Source organism: Nematolebias whitei, chromosome 10 (assembly GCF_014905685.2).
Source record: "Nematolebias whitei isolate Nwh7 chromosome 10, NemWhi1, whole genome shotgun sequence".
Classification (NCBI taxonomy): domain Eukaryota; kingdom Metazoa; phylum Chordata; class Actinopteri; order Cyprinodontiformes; family Rivulidae; genus Nematolebias; species Nematolebias whitei.
Genome location: NC_056507.1, coordinates 6835670 through 6856620, shown reverse-complemented (window position 1 = coordinate 6856620; position 20951 = coordinate 6835670). Strand labels below are relative to the sequence as shown.

The following is a 20951-nucleotide window of genomic DNA, read 5'->3' as shown; positions in this document are numbered from 1 at the left end:
TGGTCTGTTGGTCTGATGGTCTGTTGGACTGATGGTCTGTTGGTCTGTTGGTCTGATGGACTGATGGTCTGTTGGGCTGATGGTCTGATGGTCTGTTGGACTGATGGTCTGTTGGATGGTCTGTTGGTCTGATAGTCTGTTGGTCTGATGGTCTGTTGTTTGATGGTTCTGTTTACAGGTAGACAATGGTTCTGAGCCCCTGCAGGACTTTCTTCAGTGGTGTCATACAGTTGGTCTGCGTCTCAGTGATAAGGTATTTTTTACAACCTAACTGTCCTCACTTCAACAGTGGTATTTGAATGTGTCAAGGAAATAACTCCAAAGTTTTTTAGGCCAAAGTCTAACTTGAACTTCACCCTAAAAGACCTGATAATCCTCTGAATGGAAGGGCATAGAAAACCTTTGATCATTGTTTCAGGAAGAATTGCAAACCAGCCATTCTTGGAAGTTGCAATATTTCCTTCAGGTAAGTCCTTTTTAAGGTCCTCCTGGGCCTGAAGTTGCCTAACGAATGTGTTAGAGTGTTAGCGGAAACCGGAGTACCCAGAGAAAAAGACATGCAAACTCCACACAGAAAGACCCCAGGTCCAAACTGGGGATTGAACCCAAGACCTTCTTGCTGATAGGCAACAGTTCCCGGGCCGTTGCAACAGATTGCTGTTTGTCAGCGGGCCTATAATCTGTATACTGTACTCTTGTTACATGACAGAACATTGCTTTAAGATAATAATTTTAGTCTAGAGTCTATTCAGACAGATTCGATCGTCCACATCAGTCGTATTTGTTTAATTCTGACTTAATAAGAATCAACAATTTTTATTTGTTCTGACACAAAACTTTAGCTTCAAAAGTGGGTGTACAGTACATTTTGTTTATAACTCTCCAGCTGTCATTGCCCATCCTTACAAAATAACCTTTCTTAAATGCATTTAATTAAGTTAATCCTAAAAGCTTTTTTTCTCCAGGTGTATGTGAGTAAAGAGGAAACTGTAGCAAATTATGGGATGCTGGCGAAAGACAACATAGCAAAAGGAGAAGTGTTATTCACCATCCCCAGGTCTGCTCTTCTCCACCAGGAAACTACAAAAGTTTCGGACTTGTTGAAAAAAGGTAACGATTCTGAAGACGTTTTCAGAGCTGCCTGACCATCTCCTCCATACAGTTTATTTAATTTTTCCACAGAGAAGTCGTCTCTGGAGAGCTCCTCTGGCTGGGTTCCTCTGCTGCTGGCTCTGCTTTATGAATATACTTCCTCACAGTCCCACTGGAAACCGTACCTGTCTCTGTGGTCTGACTTCAAAAAGCTGGATCATCCCATGTTCTGGTGTGTCTGGTATCCCATCTGAAGAATCCGTTGAGTGACTTGAAAGCGTTGTTATCACTTAATGTTCTTCCTTCAGGTCCAAAGAAGAGCGAGACCGACAGCTGAAAGGAACAGGTATCCCGGAGGCTGTGGACACGGACTTATCCAACATCTCCCAGGAGTACACAAACATAGTCCTACCTTTTATGATCCGACACCCTGACCTGTGGAACCCTGAGACACACACTCTAGAGCTGTACACCCAACTGGTGGCCTTTGTCATGGCCTACAGGTTAGCATGCACGTTGGTAAATTTCTTCATTTTGTCTCTCTCCTAACCCTCTCTGTCCTCCCTGTAGCTTCCAGGAGCCGAAGGAAGAGGATGAGGAAGAGGCCTCCAACCCTCCGATGATGGTTCCCATGGCAGACATGTTGAACCATGTGTCTAACCACAATGCTAATTTGGAGTTCACGCCTGTAAGGAGAAGCACGTTTCAGTTCTGGTTGTCAGAAACCTTGACTAACGCTTTTTTTTTTTCTTTAGGATAGTCTGAAGATGGTTTCTGTGTGTCCCATCAATAAAGGCAAGGAAGTGTTTAACACCTACGGGCAGATGGCTAACTGGCAACTTCTTCACATGTACGGCTTCACAGAGTCATATCTAAGCAACAGCAACGACACGGCAGACATCCCTGTTATCTGCTTCTACAAAGCTGCCAAACAAGGTGAAAAATCTTTTATCGATGTTTAAAAATGTTCAAGTTTAAAGGAAAATGACGCAAAATAAATAGATATATATTATATGTATGTATATGTACAGTCTTCTCTCAGTCTTTGTGGATTTAGAAAAAGCATATGACAGGATGCCGAGGGAGGAGGTGTGGTGTTACATGAGGAAATCTGGAGTGGCAGAGAAGTTAGACTGGTACAGGACATGTATGAGGACAGCAGGACAGTGGTGAGATGTGCTGTAGGAGAGACAGATGGCTTCAAGATGGAGGTGGGAGTGCATCAAGGATCGGTTCTGAGCCCCTTCTTGTTTGCTCTGGTGATGGCCCGACCAACAGATGAGGTCAGACAGGACTCCTCGTGGACTATGATGTTTGCAGATGACATTGTGATCTGTGGTGAGAACAGAGCAGGTGGAAGAGAACTTGGAGAGGTGGAGGTATGCCGAAAGTCAGCTGTAGTAAGACAAGGTCCATGTGTGTGAATGAGGGGGAGGCTGGTGGAACAGTGAGGCTACAAGGAGCAGAGGTCACAAAGGTGCAGGACTTCAAGTACTTGGGGGTCCACTGTCCAGGAAAATGGGGAGAGTTGTCAAGAAGTGAAAAAGAGAGTCCAGGCAGGATGGAGTGGATGGAGAAGTTTCACGAGTGGTTTGTGACAAAAGGGTGTCAGCAAAGATCAAAGGAAAAACTTTACAAGACAGTGGTGAGACCAGCTATGTTGTCTGGTCTGAAGACAGAGACATGGACAAAAAGGAGACAGAACTGGAAGAGTCAGAAATGAAGACGTTGAGGTTCTTTTTAGGAGTGACAAGGATGGATAAGATTAGGAATGAGATCATCAGAGGTACAGCACAGGTTGAACAACTGGGAGATAAAGTTAGAGAGGACACACTGAGATGGTTTGGACATGTCCAGAGGAGGGACAGTGGGTATACTGGTAGAAGGATGTTAGAAATGCAGCTGCCAGGAAAAGACAAAGAGGAAATATATGGATGCCCAGAACATTCTTTAGAAAACAGGGGGAGTGGTGGCCGGTCGCTGGTTCAACTCCCTGGACTGACAGCATCAAAATGTGGGTGAGAATGGTGAAACATCTACACCTGCCTCCACCCTCATTTGTCCCACTCTGGGCCCTTGAGCAAGGCCCTTAACCCCCACCTTCTGCTCTCCTGGAAACCCTCCACACAGAGGGCTCAGTGGTTTGTGGTTGCGTCAGGAAGGACATCCGGCGTAAAATCAATCGTCAAGTCTTGGTGTGAGTTAGTTCACTGTGGAGAACCCTTAAGAAGGGAGCAGCCGAAAGAAGAAGAAGAAAAATCTTGTAGAACAGGTCTTGATGCTCATAAATGTTCCCTGTTGGTTGAACCGACCGCTGAGATGTTTAAACTATAAAAGTGTTGAAGTCTTGGACCTCTTCTGATAATCCTCAATCCGTTTTGAGTGTCGTCTCCTCGGCTCTTCTTCTCCCCTCTCAGATGCTCAGTCTGATTCAGACCGGGAGCTCGTGGAGGAGCGGTGGGAGGTGCTCTGTCAGATGTTGGAGGAGAACGAAGCCTTGGTCTTCAGTAAACATGGCTGCCTCACTGACTCGGAGCTGCGCTCTGCACTGAAGGTGATGGAGCACACATAGCATGTCAGATGACGCACGACACAGAGAACGCACAAAACACGGCTGCCTCTTCTTCCCTCAGGCGTTGTGCATGTCAAAAGAAGAGTTGTCTGAGTTCAAAGACAACGAAGGCTGGGAGGAAGATGATGAGGATGATGAGGACATTTCTCAGGCTTTTTCCAACGATGGTCTTCCTAAATTAGAGGCGTCGTGGAAACGACTAATTCACGAAGCAGCTCGGGTCACTCTGAGCTCATACGGAGACGGAGAAGTGGAGGAAACATTGTTGGACAGAGACAGGGCCGTGCTGGAGGACAAAGCAGCACTTGAAGGACTGAGCAGCCGGCAGAGGAGGGCGCTGCAGGTCCGCTTCGGACAGAAGACCATCCTGTACACACTGATGGAGCTCACCAAGTCGTGATTTCAGTTTCTAAGTGACAGTAAATTCTGTTCGCAGTCAAGGAATAACATTTTTCATGAAGAGTTCTGATCTGAACATGTTTGTGACAAATTTTCTTATAAAAGTTGTGGGTGTCTTCAGAGTGCTTCAGATGTTTTCTGACTCCTGCGGAGGAGCTCGTCTAATCACAGAAAGATGTCCAGATTTAAAAAACATGCTGATGATAATTAGGAATAGGGTACAAATCTGCTTATTTTAATTTCTTAAGTGTTTGTACTCCAGAGGAAAAATGTCATAAAGTTAAAACCAGATGTTTTTATCCACTTGCAAACACCTTTTTAAAAAAAAAAAAATATTGTTTGACATTAAATCAAAGTAAACTTTTCCTTTTTACATCAGATAAGATTGACTCAATTTCTTTCCTTTTGTTTAATATCTGGATAATGAGGGAGAACATTTCTATTCCTTCAAAATCACAAGTTTGTATCCATGTTCTCAGTTTCTGGTGTCATGTGGGTATATATATATATATATATATATATATATATGCAGTCTGTGTGTATATGTTATAAGATATAAACCTTGAACAAGAACAGTCTTGTTCAGCTTTTTCCATGTTGCCACTGTGAATGACTGACACATCACTTCTGCCACATTCAAAATGGCGGCGACCTGGCTGTACAGTACTCAATGAGGCATCTACGTATTATAAGTCTATGGTCCACAGCAGGTGCGAGCCGACCCAGGACATATTACAAGTTTATTCTCGTAATATTGACTTTAGTCTCGTAATATTTTTGACTTTATTCTCGTAATATTTTGACTTTATTCTCATACAACTGTATTCTCGTAATATTATTCTTGTAATTTTGACGTTTTTCTCTTTAATTTTTTTTTCTTAGCGTGGCCCTAAAGCTCGGATACAGTAAAAAGTTAACGAAAAAATTACTTTGGACGGATGCAGCTATATTGTAGTTTTCTCTCAATAAGCCTATACTGCATCAACAGTCAAAAGGACGTCATTTCCCAGAAGCCAACAGTGCTTCCAGCCGTAGCTTTCTGCTGGAATGGAAGGAAAGTTTTGATCCGTTTTGATTTCAGTACCGTACAGAAACGTCCATGTTAAAATTAAAATAGGTTTTTAGAACATTGTGTCAGGTTTGTAAAGCCTTAATAAATACTAAAATAAATGGAACGTTCCTACTTTGCAGTTTTTCCACTTATGGCGGGGTGTCCAGAACGTAACCCCCGTGATAAACGAGGGACTACTGTACTCTGTTCCAAACCACGATTCTTTACTCAAACTATGGAGCATTTGAAGCAAAAAACATGAATTTTATTTTATAACTTCGGTCGTTGCAGATACACACATTTCAAGTCTGCTTCAAGAATGTTGTCAGCAATTTCACCAAGGTTTCGTCTGCAGTCCAGGAGCTCTGCAGATGTTTACGTCATGGCTCTGAGGAACATCTCATGTATTTAACTTTATACTCTACGTTTAAGGTTCACGCTTTGAACAGCTTTATTAAACGAACATGTCAAATCTGTAGTTCTGAAGAAACCACACAGGAATGCAGTTGAATACTTTTATTTTCTTTCTGAATGCATACTGCAGTTAAGTAGCAAGAACTAAAGGACTACAAAATACAACACATGGACCAATACATTTACAAAACATTCAAAATGTTACAAAATGGGCTGTATTGGTCCTTCTATTGTTGTTCTTCAGTTTGGAGCTTTATACAAGTTATGTTGTTACCATCACTTTGCACAATTTTACAGGTGCCAGGGAGAGACCTCCAGAACCAGTTTCAAATGGACAAACCATCAGAAAACGGTCGCTACCACCACACCTGAGACTTCACCACTTTCAATCCCACTCAAAAACAGATCAAAATAAAAGAAACTCAAAAGTGGCAGTCAGTTTTTTTTTTCTCAAGTTATCTGCCACTCAGCTTCAGAAAAAACAAAACAAAAAAAACAGGATTTGTGTAGGAAGGAAGCAAACTAAGGACTTTGGTAGTGAGTGAAACAAGATACATTTTAGCTGACATGTGAAATGCATCAATTTCCTGTCTTCCCTGCTCTCCTGTTATCAATATTTACAACAAAAGCTTCAAAAAAAGTTCTTTAAACAGCAAATTCACCCTCCGTCTCAACCCAACAGGGAAAACAAAACAAAAAAAAAATCAGCTCCATCTTTGAGCAGTAGTCCTTCTGTGGTAACCAGTTTATCCAGTGCCAATGGGAAAATAGGAGGTGTGTGGTGGCGGCAGGCTGGGTCCAGGCCACGGCGTCTCTCTACAAGCTGGCTCGCAGGTTAACTGGCACCAGTTCCTTCCATAACCTGCTGGGCCTGCTTCTGCCCCATGCAGCACTGGGCTACGGACTGGAACAGCCTGGAGACACATCACATCCAAAATGTCCATCAAGCCTGTAGCTGCACTTCACACCAACACGACAAACAGGAAACCTACTTTTCAATCTCAGGGGCACAGTGCACAAAGTCGTGACTCCAGAACTTGAAGGCAGGATTCTTAATCAGCTCGATGAAGGTGATGAGAAGCCCCCACGGGTGAGGCCTGTTCACAATCAGCCTCTCCAACAGAACCCTGGAAGACCAGCAAACGGGGTTGGGCTGAAGAACTCCACAGAAGTTTACGACGCAGAGCTCAGATCAGACGGGCTCACCTCGTGATCTGCTCCTGGATAGCCTCGGTGTTGGCCTCAGCAAACAGGTAAAGCATGGTGCAGCTGAAGTAGTGGGTGTGGCTGTTCGGGTACCGCAGCTGGTTGGCGATCGCATTCAGGAACAAGTAACGTCCTGACAACACACAGACGAGAACACGATCCACTTGATGTTCAACATACAAAACCAGGCTCAGGTTTCACAGACTGCTAACATCACAGTAGTGTCATACCCTCAGTGTCCAGGTCCACAGCCAGGTTCTGGAAGATGTCCATGTGTGCAGAGTGAGTGATGGTGCTCATGGAGGGGGTGCTGCCCTTATTGTGGATGTGAGCGATGGCCTGTGTGCCTACATACAACACTAGAGCGTTGATCAGCTGGATGTTGTAGCGGTTTCCTGGTTCATTCGACACCTGGGAGACGAAAAGAAAGATTAGAAGTTTGTTATGAAGAGACCGTGAGCAGACAGACAGCGGTCCTACCTGCAGGTTACTGCGCAGCTCAGACAAGAAAGTGACAGGTGAGCGAGTCTTCAGATACGAGTCCAGGTCCTTCTTGAACTGAGACGGCATCACGCCGGTGAAGTTGGTCAGGATACGAGGGGCAATATTGATCTCACTGAGCATGTCCACCTACGGCAGGAGTGTTCAGAGAAGCTTCAGAGTCGAATCAAATGCAAACATTTTAAGTGATATTAACGCGGTCAAAGGACGCGAGGAGCTCGACCTTCAGATTAGGAGTGAAGGGGTCAGGAAGCCTCATGTTGCGTGGGAAGGCACTGAGGATAAGGTTGCGGAGCTGGATGCAGTTGGGTGGAATAACGTCACAGAAGCCATAATGATAGTCACACAGGAACTCTGGGAAGTCGTGAAGCAGGACGAGAAGCACCCTCAGCGTGCCCTAATGAGCACACAACCAAACAGCAGTTTTAGGTTCACAGGATCCAAACAAACACTAGGACAATCTTTTCAAAGCTTAATTACAAGTGTTCAAGTTTAATGTGGACTTAAACCTTGTAGAGGATTTGCATAGGTTTGATGAGCTCTACATTCCTCAGGAAAGGGGCGAGGTACTTAAAGAGATCAATCAGCAGCTGTGCATACATGGGCCAACCCTGGAAGAAGACATCGATCCAAGCGTTAAAAATACTGCTCCTTAAAAGAACATTTGTTGTTCGGGTCGAGAGTGAAGAGGGTGAATGTTCTTGGCTACCTTCTGCTGTGGCGTGTGTGCCAACATCCTGGCAATGAAGATGCGGTGAGAGATGAGCTCCAGCCAGGCGTACACGAAGCCCGGGGCTTTAGTGGGCCTCAGGATGTGAAACGTATTGCTGCACAACAGAAGCACCAAGAAAAGTCAAACAAGCAAATGGACCAGTTGGTTGAAACTCTTCAGGACCATCTTTGGCTGGAACTGAATGCAGACGGGGGAGGGGTGGGATATTTAGGGATGTCCTACCAGAAGGCAGTGAGGGTCTGGAAGTTGATGGTCTCCAGGACGTGTTCGGGGGCATTGAGCTCCAGCAGCAGCATGATGAATATGCGGTGGTACGGCAGCTGCTGGAAATCTGTTTGACGGACATCATGGTCCTGAATCAGGACACCGACTACAATACCGAGGACCTGGAAGAAGAAATTAAAATATAAAGTACAGTTTAGTCTTCTGTCATCCATCATAACAACCACTGATATAAAATAAGATTATAAAACCTGACTCGGCCTCGACATTAGATCAGGCTCCTGTACCTTGTTGAGAAGGTTGATTTTGGTCACCGTGTTGGTGGCCTCTCCAGAGTGTTTCACCAGCAGGGCTATGAGCCTCACAAAGGCGTCCAGGTTGTGGTAACATTTGGCTCGGATGATGGCTGCGCTGGCTGCGGGGTTGTGCTGCTGTTCAGCCTGTGCACGGTAGCTGATCTCCACACACATTTCAGTGCACAGACGGAAGAACCGCGTAATCAGGTCATCCGTCTTCAAGATGCCCTGCTGATGCATCTGAAAAGGAAGAAACGGAGACATGAGCGGTGCTAGCACTCGAGCGTTTGGATAGCTGGGGTTCGAGGATCAGAGGGTCTGAGCTCACCTGGCCAACGAAGGCAGAGAAAGCTTTGGTGCTGTCCCTTCCAGCTGCAGCTGAGTGATACAGGTTGACCCATTCCCTCAGCAGGTACTCGGCCTTCTCTCTCAGGCCTGGAGGATCATCATATTCCGAAGCCTGAGAAATCCCAGAATGCATCATGAAGTTGGGTCCACTTTGAGCTCGGTCAATCATTGCCTCATAGTTGGAGCGAACAACATCCATCAGCTGGGGAAGCCTGGGATGAGAAGCAAAATGAATTTTAAAAAAGCACGACTGGAGGCAGCAACAAACATTACTCGCTACAATCGAGTGGATCGAACTAGAAGCTGCTGGACAATCAGATTTAAAACATCTATAAAAGAACAAAAAATCCAGTAAGTGGCTTTAGAACCAGTAAAGGTTTGAATCTTGTGTTAGCATTGCTCTGGTTCTTTACCCCTCTGGTGCATTGGCTCTGGAGTGTGCGCAGGTTCTCATTAAGGTCTCGATCGTTTGGAAGAGGTCGGCCTCGGTGACGTGGCTCACGCTGCGCTCGTCCACCAGCAGCAGCTTCACCAACTGCATGGCAAACGCTACGGCCATGTAGTGCAACCCGTTCTCCATAGACTGGACCAAAACAGGAATAAACATTCAAACTGTTGATCAGCCGTTTGCTGCAGGCCTACAGAGATATGAACGAAATCTTACCTGCGCCAGGTGCACGTCGTACTGCTGCATGTTTACTAGATGGTTCCTGATCAGAAGTTCCACGGCCTCCACGTTGTATTTGTATTCGTCGCGGCATTCAATCAGACACCTGGGGAAGCAGAAATCAAGATTCACTCAGTTTGTTCTCCATCTTTCCGTCTCTCAGTCCGAGTTCATTGACATTTGAACACATCTGCATTTCTGATGGTCCACCCAGGGCCCACAGGAGTGACAACGAGGACGCTCGGGTTAGGAATATGTTTCAAGATTCCCACCTGGTGATCTGCTTATTACACCACTGTGGTCCATAAGCACGCCCGTCCTGCAGGGCTTTCAGCACCAGCAGGTGGCACTCTCTGTAGCGCAGCAGCAAGTCAGCATCAGCTCCACTTGTGGCATCCAGAAGACCCTCCACAGCCTGGAAAATACAGAGCAAATCAGTACAAGGCTCCTATTTGTTGCACACTTTCTAAACACAAAGTGATGAGCGTCACAACAGAGCAGCTGTGCTTCTGTGCAGGTTTTAAAGCTGGTCTAAAACTGCCTGAAAGTAGAAAAACTCATCTTGCTAACGTTTGAGTCAAAGTGTTGTACCTTCTGCAGGAGGCCGAGAGCAGCAATCCCATCCCTGGAGTTCCTGGCTAAAGCCACAGCTTCCAGTAAACTCCGCAGGCCCTGGGTCAGAGGGTTCATGGCAAGTGCTGGAGGAATGGCATGAAGATGCTGCTCCAGGTCTGCTATGCACTTATCATAGATCTGAGCCACGTCATCAGTGGCCCATGCCTGGTTCTAAAATAAAATAAAAAAATCATCTAAACTTTAAACGTTGATTAACCGTGTTCCATATACTTAAAAAATACAAACACCATCATCTGAGCGCATTTTTAGCATTCTGGACAAGTCTAGCCTTTCTTTATTGTTTATTAAGCATGCAGAAACCTTGAAACTTTCCCTTTCCACCATTTTAGTTCTTACGTTTTGTTTTGGGATGGTCACAGGAGATAAATTCACCTTCATGGGCTGAGCTAGAAAGCCGGTGGGTTGTGAGAGATCATTGCTTGGTAAGAAACCTGGGATGTTCCTGGCAAACTCCTCATAAACAGCCAGCTGTTTGGGGTCCACTCCTCCCACCTGCAACATGGAGAAACATTTATCAACAGGTGTGGAACATCTGGACTGCTGATAAAGACAAACTGCAGACCAACGGTAAACTTTAAGGCGCTCTTCCTTTTCCTTCGATATTTAACAACTGTTTCACAGTGAGTTTACCTTGAGTCTGATCTGCTCGGGCATACGTTCAGCCTGGTAGGTCAGAACTACTGGATCACAATAACGGCGACCTTCTTGGCGAGCGTGTTTCCTCAGTTCAAACTCCTGCAGCAGAAAACAAATTAAGACCATAATGGGTCAATATTAAGAGTTGGACAAAAGGTTCAAATGTTTCCAGTCTGCAACAGTGCGTTAATATAGAAATATAGTCACACGACGTGTTTAAGCATGTTTTTCTTAACTGGCAGGACCTGGCAATCTGTTCTCAAAAAGGAACAGAGCTACTGATATGAGACTACTTGGATTTTAAACCAGTTACTAAAAACCTGACAAGAAATATGCCAGAACTGTGCAACCAGACTGACAGAGAGAACTCCAGGCAGCTTGTGCTGACGACAAACATGTGCTCGTCTTCTCACAAGACGTCTTTTCATGGCACGACCGTTCTATCATCCATCCATCATCACGGTTTCCCCGAACGCAAGGGTCTTCAACCTGCGGCTCTGGAGCCACATGCGCGTCCTTTGGTTCCTCCGCAGCGGCTCTTTCAAGCTTTGACCAAAACGAACTTAAAACTGAATTTTATTGATTCTTAGCACAACAAAAAGGGTTCGATTTAGCAGTTTTTCTGTCATTTCCTTTGCAAATATGTGAAAAATAGAACTAATACAAAGAATTAATTGTGGAAAATTTAAGTTGTTTAGTTTTTTTTTTTAATTGGGCAAAACCATTATTATTTTTCCTTCTTTACAATAATGTTTATTTAGTTTTAAAATGTAAAAATATAAAATGTTAAAAATCATGAGATATTTTCAGCTTTATAATGTCACCCCTACTGGCCAGAAAAGCACCCTCCAACAAACTTAAAGTGGCCCATGGGCCACCAGTTGATAATGACAACTGTAGTAGGTTTAGCAGCTCTGAACGCTTAATTTAGTGAACAAAGGGGCATTAATGGCTCTCTTGATCGTAAAGGTTGCAGACCCCTGCCCTAATGTTATTAGAGGGTGTCGCACCCTGTCAACAGAACCGAGCACCTGCCTGTCCTTCACACACAATCCACCCTCCACCCCCTGTTGATAACTGCCGGCGCTAACATAGCGCTAAGGTAGCGGCGCCTAGATGCGCTAGCTAAAAAGCTATAGACGCAGCACTCAGCTTCTCTCTTGGCTTTTTATGTATATGAATGTTTCTGTTCAGTGCCCTGAGACGACTTCTGTTGTGACTCGGCGCTCTATAAATAAACTGAAGTAAATTAATGTACGAGTTACAGCCAAAATATACGTCGGTTCCAGTAAAAACCTCACCGTGGCCAGTCTCTTGTCCATTTCGGGGCCAGCCTTCTCCACGGCGGTTTTCTGAATGAAGCAGCAAGCTAACTCACAGTTGTCCTGGGCGATTCTGGCAGAAGCCTCTTCCATCATCTCCCTCTGCTGGGGGGTCGGTGCCTGAGCAAAACAAAGCAGGAATAATGCAGACAGAAAGTTTGACAAAAAACTAATAATTATAATGTGCGTTAAGACTTGTTTTACCAACTCAAACCCCCAGTAATTTGAGACACAAACAGATTATATAGCACCTTTCTATCTAATCAAGATACTCAAAGCTGTTGCAACACAATCTGTGTCCTCATTTACCTCCAACACACACACACACACACACACACACACACATACACAAACAGCACTCTACTACATCTCTACAACAATAATATGAATCTGTAGAGACTAATCAGTGCTCTACATCACATTCATACACCGATGGGACGCACATCAGAGGCAATGAGGGGTTCAGTGTCTTGCTCAGGGACACTTCAACATGTTACAGCTGGTGGAATAGAACCCTCAACTTTCCCATTGGAGGACAACTGCTCCTCAATGCAGGTGCTTACCCTGAGCGCAGCAGCGAAGCTGTTCTTCAGATTGGTGGCGATGCTCATCAGCAGAGGCTCGCGGCACGTGATCATGGCCATGCCAGCAGTCAGGTTTCTCATCATGTGATGTGCAGCTACACGCATGCGGGACTCCTCTGAATCCAGGGCAAAATCCTTCTTGATGATTTGTTCACAGGTGGTCATTGCAATTTTGATGGAACGATCCACCACAGGGTGCACAAGCTCCTGGACCGCCCGCTCCACTGACTGCCGCACACATTGCTTCAGCTGAGGATGAGCCTGCAGCAGCGGGATCTAACAGAAAACCAGAAACACGTTTTAATAAAAGCCATCTGAATATCAGACAAATGCCTCAGAGAAAAAACATATTTTCTGTGAATGTCACACATTCTTTGACACGTATTGTTCGAATAAAGACGGATCTTTTTCCTCCGATGTGCTTCGTACTCAAACAGGACCTTGTTTCATAACCGCTGACGTTAAACTTACATTGACATTTATATTGATGTGTGGGGCCAGGCCGGCCAGGGAGTACACGTTGATGTCATGGTAACTGAACTGTGGCGTGGGGGGCCCGGTGGTCGTGCACGTGGTGGTGGTTGCAGCTGGAGTTGCGGTAGGAGCTGCAAATGGAACAAAGTCTCCTGTTGGTCACAAAATGCTTATTTAACTCCAAATATTTAGGATCACACAAAAATAACAATGAACTCAAATGACAAAGATTTCCGTTTAAATACTTTTAAGAAAACAAAGTTAAAATGAAAACAGGTGTTAAATTTTACATTTTTTTATCACAACAGTTTCAAGATCCTGAAGAGAAATGATCTGATGCCACAAAAACAGTCTGATAAAAGTAAAAAGTTAACTTCTTCACTGATAAAATTGAGAAGTTTTACTTTCCAAATGAACAACAAAACCAAATTCTAAACTGGAGTGCAAAAAGAAAACATCTTATCCTGTCTGAATCTTTGAGAAAGCGCCAACCTGTGGTAGAAGCTGGTAGCAGCTCCTCTGGAGGTTTGGTTTCTTTCTTTGGTGCAGACAGCTGCTCCTCCAGGCTCTTCAGCTTCTCTTTGTCTTTCAGCAGGTTTCCAGGCTTCAGCTCGTTGATGTCCAGAGACAAGTTCTTACACAGAACTTCAATCTCAAACTTTAGGTTCAACTACAGGAACAAGACCAGAACATCCTCAGCATCACCTCAAACATTAACATTTGGACCAAATCATCTTCAGTATTTGTATTTGTTCCAAGTTTTATCACAGTAAAAGGCAACCTTATTAGTTTGAAGTGTTCCAAGCCGTGACCCTGTTAAAACAGATTCTTTCTTGCCACAGTCCGACTAACGGCAAACCTGAACTCGGTTTGGTGTCAATAACATGAACACCCATGGACAATATCCATATTTTCGAGGTGTATTTATTTATATTCTCAAGTGCAATATCCATTTGCTGCTAAAATTCCAAAGTATACAATATACAATTCTGCTCATTTTTATCTACTAGTGTGTGTATGTATCTGTTGGGACTTGGCCTTCCAGTAACAGAGACATGCAAGCAGATAAAAATTAGTAAACACTTACCTTCAGGTCATGTTCTTGATGAAGCTCAGCAAGAACATTCATGATGGCCATAGTCCAAGGATTCTGAGGTCTGAAAACCTGCAGTATACAAAAAAAAAACCCACCGCAAATTAGAAATTCAACTAACAATGTGCAAAAAGTTAACTGGACAAATTCTGGCTGCGTGTCTCCAGCTGCGTTTATGGGAAAATGCAAAACCATTAGTGCCACTTAAAATAGTGGAACATTTCAGAGTGCAGAGGTTCCCACAGGGTCAGTAAGGAGATGTCTCTGTGTGGCTCACCATGCTACGCAGACTGGACTCCAAGACTTTGGCCACAAAGGGAACAACATAAAGCAGCTCCTGCTGGCCTTTCACATAAGCTTCCAGCAGCAGAGATTTAAGCTCCAGATCCTGGAGAAACGATGCATTAGACAACTCTGCAGCAAATTACTTCACAGCAAAGAACGAACTTGGAACTCATTCTTACTGTGTATAGAATGGGCTTATTTTTAGCCAGCGTTATCATGCCCAACCAGTGGCCCAGGTTCTTCAGCAGGGAGCGATCAGAGAAGTTTGCAGCTGCCTTATCCGAGGTCAGAAGCACCTGTCAAAAATAAATGTGCAACTTTAGACAAAAACTGGACAAACTCAAAGTAACTTCTTTCAAATCATCATGACATGTTAAGGTCCCTCATCAAACCAACACACTTTAAACTTGACAAGTTTGGAGAGAAAATGACTTCAGATATCAAAATTACAGGAGACGTTAACAAGACTTGGGATAAAATGTTTTAAAAGTGATAAAAGGTGTTAATTTACGAGCATTGCACTTCAAACTTTACCTTAATATTCCTGTAAGTTTCATTGAGAACCATCTTGACTAACTCTGGGTTCTTGAGGGTGTCCAAGAAGTTCGAATAGAGACTGTGGAAGTTGGGCTCGATGCTGACACGCTTCATCACCAGGTACTGAGACACCCATGGCATGAACTCGTCCTTCACAGTTTCTTTTAACTCTTCAACCTGATTAAAAAACAAAACAACCAAAATATTAACTTAAAATGCATTTTGGATACATAAACTTAGCCGATACTGTGTTTGTCTTCCTCTTTACCTTCTGTGTCATGTTGGACTGAGAAAGGTTGTTGAAGATGAAAGCAATCTTCTCCTGAACGGTCTCTGGAGGTTCTACAATCCTTTCTGTCTGATCAGTGGCCACCAGTAGGGTGTCTATGTTGGTGGTGTTAATGGAAGGCTGAAAGTGTGGAAAAGTACATGAACTGTAGAGAAACCATTGAGCACAAAAAGTCATCAGTGAAGTTAAACCTACAGGCATATCTTTCTTGAAGGTGCTGGGTGTAGGTCTGGTGATGGTGCTGGTCTTGGCTGCTGTGGTTGTGGTGGTGGTAGTGGTGACCAGGGTGCTGGGCTGGCCTGGCTGTGGGGCTTTGAGGCTGGCAGGTTGTTGTGACTGGGCCTGAACTTGGGCCAGAGCCAGGCTTCCAGGTGTGGTGATGGAGCCCTGCATCTTCACCGGAGGGTCCCGGGACTGTTGTCCATACTCGATATACTGCACACAGAGGACATTTAAAAACTTTTGAGACGGGGCCACATCCTGTGCAGTTTAGGAAAACAAAAAACGGCCTTAAATCGTGAACAGAAACTGGTTCACCTCTTGTAAATGGTGAGGAAACTGCAAAAAGTGGGCAATTGAGGCCAGGTGTTGACAATACTGAGGATAGTCCTTAAGTCTAAAAAATAAAGTCGCACGAGTTAAACAAAAATCACATCATTCTTATTTCGGAAACAGTATAAAATTATTTCAATACCTGTTTTTGAATCGATCTAGAGCAGCAATTCCAAAGTAATACATTTTTGATCCGTACGGTTTCCGTAAGGCTTCCAGAACATATCGCAGGGCCAGGCCCAGGGCCATGTAGGTCACAAGACCTTTCTCGATAATGCCACCGAAGAGGCAGGCAGTGATGTGCAGCTCCTTGTCGGGGTATTGGGGGAAAAATCTATACTCCTCAAATAAGTTTCGAAGCATGCAATTGAACACTTCTCGTTCCCGCTTGATGGTCGAGTCCTTGAACCTTTGAAGCATTTCCAGTACCTGAATGAGAAATGTACAAGAATCCATAGCGTTTAAAACTTTCCAACAGACAGAAGACCTAATCCCTTTAGTAAAATAAAAAGCCTGTTACAACTTACTTCATCTACAGACATAGTTGGGTGAGGCGGGTGGTTGTAGATTCGCTGGAAGTAGCTGTTTGCTTCATCATCAATCTCCTTGCTAAAGTGCTGGTTTGCCTCAGGCCACACCTGAGAAAGATCAGCTGGAATAAAACAAACGGGATGATAAACACCAGAAGAATATAAGCACCGTTAATCATGGAAATCAGTCACATCTAGTAATTGTTTTAAGTCCCAAAATGGTGAACTGGGATTGAATGAAGGGTTTCAGTGCTCTGTTTAGACTAAGCTTGTAATGTTCACCACTAAAAACAGCTTTTCTTTAGTCTCTCCACAGCAAGAACACTTTAAAACATTGTGGAGATGATACGACTGCAGGTCTGGGATGAAAAGATCCTTTAGTCTCACAACTTCACTGCATCAAACGCCCCCCCATGTCATTTGTAAATCAAGGTCCAAGAGTCTGAAGGATGGGTGTAGAGGTCCAGAATCCACGTGGCTTGAAGTCCAGTGTGGAGTTTCCAGTCAGTGAAGATTTGGTGCCACGTCCTCTGTTGGTCCACTAGGTTTTCTGAAGCCCACAGTCCACGCAGCATCTAGCAGAACATTTCAGAGACTTCATGCTTCCTTCTGATGATCAGGTTTATGGAGATGCTGGTTTCATTTTCCAGCAGGACTCGGCTCCTGCCCCCACTGACAAAGGTACCAAAAGCTGGCTGTGGAATATTCTAATATTCTGAGACACTGAATTTTGGGTTTTCAATGTCTGGAAATTATAAATCATCAAAATTACAAGAAATGAAGGCTGAAATATTTCACTCTGTGTGATGAATCTAATGCATTTGAGTTTCGCTTTCTGAAATGATTGACAATTCTTTTAATGTTCTCACAATATTTAAAATTTTGAGATGAACCTGTATAAAACCCCAACAGTGAAAACTGGAATAGTTCAGTGTGTGCGTGTGTGTGTTGGGGTAGTCACAATATAAAAACTGTGATAACTTAAAACGTTGACTAAAAAAAAAAAAAAAATCAAAGTGGAGGTGTGAGCAGACAAAGAACGGAAGACTGATCTGTATTTCCTCTTTAGTTTTAAAAGTTGTACAATAAAATGAAACAACAGTCCAAACTTCCAACAAGTTGATAAAAAGCTGAAGAGAACCAATTGAAACAGTTTAAAGTGATTTAGGTAAATTTAGAAAATAACTTTTTACAGTTAGCGTAGAAGAAATACAGCGCAGGGCTCTCAGTCACACCACCACTTACAGGTCGTCATCTTACTCTGCTGAAAGGTAGGCGGGTTCAAGCCCGGTGTGCTTATCTTCCTGGTACCAAACGGATCGGCTGTTACTGTCGGCATTCCCAGACTAAAGCCACTGTTGGATCCGATACCTGAGCCCAGTGGACCTGAAATGAAGACAAAACTTTGTTCATTTTTTATTTTTAGACTTTCCGTTACCAGAAACAAACCGTTTCATAGTTATGGGTTTATTTTTTACCAATTTTAATTCTTACTGTACTTTACCCCATCGTGTATTATTTACATCCCTTTATTGCAATTAAAACTAATTTCTCTGAAGTTTTACCTACAACAGCTACAAACACACTGATAATGATGTTTGGCTTCCTGGCCAAACATGAACATTTGTGTAAAAAAAAAAAATCAAATATCTTCGTACCAGAGTCCATAGCAGGGAGCTGCGAGCTGATATTAATGCCCCCAAACGGCGTGCTGGGGTTAGGGTTAGGGAGTGGTGGGAAGGCCTTTGCAGGGGAGAGGGGGTTACTGAGAGCTGAAGTCAGAGAAGTTTGGAAGCTCTGCATGCTCTGAGTGTGGGAGGTAGCCGTTCCACCCAGGCTCAAGTTGCTCATACCAGTCAGATGGTCCATCTGAAGAAAAGCACACAGTCTGAAGTATATGGCACAACTGGGCAACGTCAGTCATAACACCAAAGGCCCATCTGTGATTTTCTAAATCCAAAATGCACATTGAACATACTGGTACTTATTGCAAAGTATAAATGTTGTCATTTGAAAAATCTTATGTTCATGTTCAAGCTGCAGTTTAATATACCGTATTATTTTACATTATTAGTGTTTGGCGTATATCTTAGATCCTTGTTTCTTTTTACACTTTTTTTTTTTTTTTTGCCATTTTTGGGTGTAACTGGGCTCTTGGGTACACTATTTCGTTCCACCTCATGTACCACATGTGACGCGAATGACAATGAAGAACCTTGAAAATGAACATTTATCCTAAACGATATTAAATGAAACAGTATGACAAGAGTTCACGCCAGGAGTTTTTCAGATTTATCGATACGCATTTCTGAAATACGAGTCCACACACACAATGTGAACAAAGCAGTCAGCTGAGTCTGCTCCATGTGCGAGCTTGAGTCACGTGATACAGCTACATCAGGTTGCCTGTAGTTTGAAGGTGACCAAACATGGAGGAACTGAACAACCATAGAATACGGTAGAAGACGTTTAGATGGAAATATCAAGTGCATCAGGCTCACCAAAGAAAAGACAGAACGTGTAAAACGGTGGAGCAGGAACACGGAGCTCATCATTCAAACACACGTAGCTTTGAGAAAACGTCTAGCCCGTTGGTTTAGTTTCTACCCATCTTTTTCTCTGCATACGTTAAGCGTGAATATGAACCCAAACGGTCGGACATCTCCATCATGGATGGCGCCATCACTAACTGGTTGTCAGTCACTTTAGATGTTTCCGTAGGTAAATGAGTGGTTGGCACCCGCTCACAAATTTTTCAATAAAAATAAAAATATAGTGCGAACTTTGTTTCATATTTTATGATTCTTAATTCTTTTTTTAATCAGTCTTCATGACTTTGCAGTGAGTAATTTTTTTTTTTTTTTACACCTCACAAAAACATGAAGTTGAACCGCTGCAGCATCCTACCTGCACAGGTGAGATGGCGTCCAAGCTGCTAGTACTCGGGGCTCGTCCTTTGGGCATTACTCCTGGCGGCGGCTGCCGAGCTTTATTCATGACATTATTACAGTTGGCAGCCATGGTGAGGATGGTCTCCGACAACTCCTGAGACACACTCCTAAAATATCAAATAATTCAACCCGTCAAGGCCTCAGTGGAACACCAGACAGTAACAAGAGCTGCAGTTTAAATTCTTCATAAAATATTGTTTTTTATTACCAGATGTTAGGATTTAATACGAACTGAACATTAATCAATTAGTAAGATAACTGTACAGTCCATTATGTGAAAATTATAGTTCCATTTTCTCACCCAGCACAGGACTTCAAACAAGTCAGCATGGTGGTTAAAGTCTCTGGGGGCAACTGGGCACTTTTGGGCTGGTCCTTGTCAGGGGCCAGACCCCCCATTATAGACGGGCAGCGCCTCTTCAGGAATGTCACGCAGGCCTGGATAAAAGGCTCCTAGAACAGTTACAAAGAAACTTCATGAGCATTCTTAAAATAATAAGAACAAAGCCTACTTGTCATAATCAGAAGACGTCTGGTGATGACAGATTAATTTAGAGACGTACCCCATGCTCTCTGATTTTATCCGTCAGCCATTTATCAAGTTTGAGGTATTCACGGCGAGAGGCGAGTGCAGCAAGGTCAATAACAAAGGCAAACGGAGTACCATTCAGCAGCATAGAAAGAGACTGGGGAAAAATAAACACACACCGCAAATATTCACTTATTTATCAAAAGAAAACCAGACTGAACAAATCCTGGAAACTACAGCAGCTTTGTCATTTAGCCATTCTTAGCAGCTGTGCGGGTCTTTTTAGTGTTACTCTGGCTTCATTCATTACCGATAAAGTTGTTTTTAACCACTAAAATTAATCTGTTAATCGGTTTGAACAAAAACACACAAACCTTCAAGTCCTGGGCCACATCCAGGATGCGAGACAGCTTAGCCTGATCATACTGCTCTCCTCTCATGTACCACTCTGCCATAGAATGCATAATAAGCTGACGAATGGAAGGAGACTGGCCCTGTTGAATGGAGGAAGGGAAAAGTAATGAGTTTTTAGAGAGAACAGGTGCTTTATGGTGAAAAAAACAACAAACCATGGAAAAATTCAGACAGAAACAAGGAAAGCAACACCCACCTGCCCATGCCAGGCATAGTGCAGAATAATGGCAGAGTTGGGGTGGTTGCCCAGAAAGATGGGCATTAGGGTAGAGATGAGCTCATGGCGCAGTGTGTGCCAGGAGGTGGAGATCTGCAGCAGTGCCAGAACCAACATGTCTGGGCAGTGCTTGATTGGGAAGCTGAAAAGTTGCTTCACCTGCTCGTACTGCCCAACCTCAGAGAGTCTGAGAAGGCTTTCCACCAGGTCCAGACTCTTCCTGTTAAAAGTTGAGAGAAACTTGTTTACTCACTGCCCAACCTTAGTCCCCGATCGTTCTTAACCGGACAAAAAAATGGTACAAAAGAACAAAACAAAAACATCATTGAACCATAAGACCTGCCATATATAGCCACTCTCCACTAGGTCGAGAATTTCTTCATGAAAAGTCAAAAACTTAT

At 43.7% G+C, this 20951-nt stretch overlaps 2 protein-coding genes across 6 annotated transcripts in view; one reads left to right on the top strand and one right to left on the bottom strand.

Moving 5' to 3' along the window:
* Positions 1 to 4346, top strand: part of setd6 (SET domain containing 6, protein lysine methyltransferase) — a 6989-nt gene extending 2643 nt beyond the window's left edge. The window contains exons 2-9 of the mRNA XM_037682579.1: positions 179 to 253; positions 966 to 1110; positions 1183 to 1324; positions 1401 to 1595; positions 1663 to 1780; positions 1848 to 2028; positions 3510 to 3646; positions 3726 to 4346. Of these exons, the coding sequence (XP_037538507.1) occupies positions 179 to 253; positions 966 to 1110; positions 1183 to 1324; positions 1401 to 1595; positions 1663 to 1780; positions 1848 to 2028; positions 3510 to 3646; positions 3726 to 4064 (1332 nt within the window). The 3' untranslated portion in view covers positions 4065 to 4346. The remainder of the gene's footprint in view (positions 1 to 178; positions 254 to 965; positions 1111 to 1182; positions 1325 to 1400; positions 1596 to 1662; positions 1781 to 1847; positions 2029 to 3509; positions 3647 to 3725) is intronic.
* Positions 4347 to 5997: 1651 nt separating this feature from the next.
* cnot1 (CCR4-NOT transcription complex, subunit 1) overlaps positions 5998 to 20951 on the bottom strand; it is a 34874-nt gene continuing 19920 nt past the window's right edge. Inside the window, exons 13-49 of one of the 5 annotated variants that reach the window (XM_037683274.1) lie at positions 20530 to 20770; positions 20294 to 20413; positions 19954 to 20076; positions 19692 to 19843; positions 19347 to 19497; positions 18098 to 18308; positions 17700 to 17825; positions 16437 to 16561; positions 16052 to 16338; positions 15895 to 15973; positions 15553 to 15792; positions 15337 to 15477; positions 15066 to 15245; positions 14711 to 14827; positions 14524 to 14634; positions 14241 to 14318; positions 13646 to 13823; positions 13151 to 13305; positions 12659 to 12955; positions 12075 to 12215; positions 10768 to 10872; positions 10474 to 10629; positions 10093 to 10287; positions 9774 to 9916; positions 9499 to 9607; positions 9248 to 9417; positions 8815 to 9046; positions 8478 to 8726; positions 8191 to 8354; positions 7945 to 8062; positions 7745 to 7846; positions 7459 to 7632; positions 7215 to 7364; positions 6965 to 7145; positions 6735 to 6867; positions 6521 to 6655; positions 5998 to 6442 (exon numbers count right to left, since the gene is read on the bottom strand). In XM_037683274.1, the coding sequence (XP_037539202.1) occupies positions 6364 to 6442; positions 6521 to 6655; positions 6735 to 6867; positions 6965 to 7145; positions 7215 to 7364; positions 7459 to 7632; positions 7745 to 7846; positions 7945 to 8062; positions 8191 to 8354; positions 8478 to 8726; positions 8815 to 9046; positions 9248 to 9417; positions 9499 to 9607; positions 9774 to 9916; positions 10093 to 10287; positions 10474 to 10629; positions 10768 to 10872; positions 12075 to 12215; positions 12659 to 12955; positions 13151 to 13305; positions 13646 to 13823; positions 14241 to 14318; positions 14524 to 14634; positions 14711 to 14827; positions 15066 to 15245; positions 15337 to 15477; positions 15553 to 15792; positions 15895 to 15973; positions 16052 to 16338; positions 16437 to 16561; positions 17700 to 17825; positions 18098 to 18308; positions 19347 to 19497; positions 19692 to 19843; positions 19954 to 20076; positions 20294 to 20413; positions 20530 to 20770 (5848 nt within the window). In that variant the 3' untranslated portion in view covers positions 5998 to 6363. Of the gene's footprint in view, positions 6443 to 6520; positions 6656 to 6734; positions 6868 to 6964; positions 7365 to 7458; positions 7633 to 7744; positions 7847 to 7944; positions 8063 to 8190; positions 8355 to 8477; positions 8727 to 8814; positions 9047 to 9247; positions 9418 to 9498; positions 9608 to 9773; positions 9917 to 10092; positions 10288 to 10473; positions 10630 to 10767; positions 10873 to 12074; positions 12216 to 12658; positions 12956 to 13150; positions 13306 to 13645; positions 13824 to 14240; positions 14319 to 14523; positions 14635 to 14710; positions 14828 to 15065; positions 15246 to 15336; positions 15478 to 15552; positions 15793 to 15894; positions 15974 to 16051; positions 16339 to 16436; positions 16562 to 17699; positions 17826 to 18097; positions 18309 to 19346; positions 19498 to 19691; positions 19844 to 19953; positions 20077 to 20293; positions 20414 to 20529; positions 20771 to 20951 lie in introns of all 5 variants that reach the window. The other 4 variants (XM_037683276.1, XM_037683275.1, XM_037683277.1 and 1 more) reach the window with 4 other exon arrangements.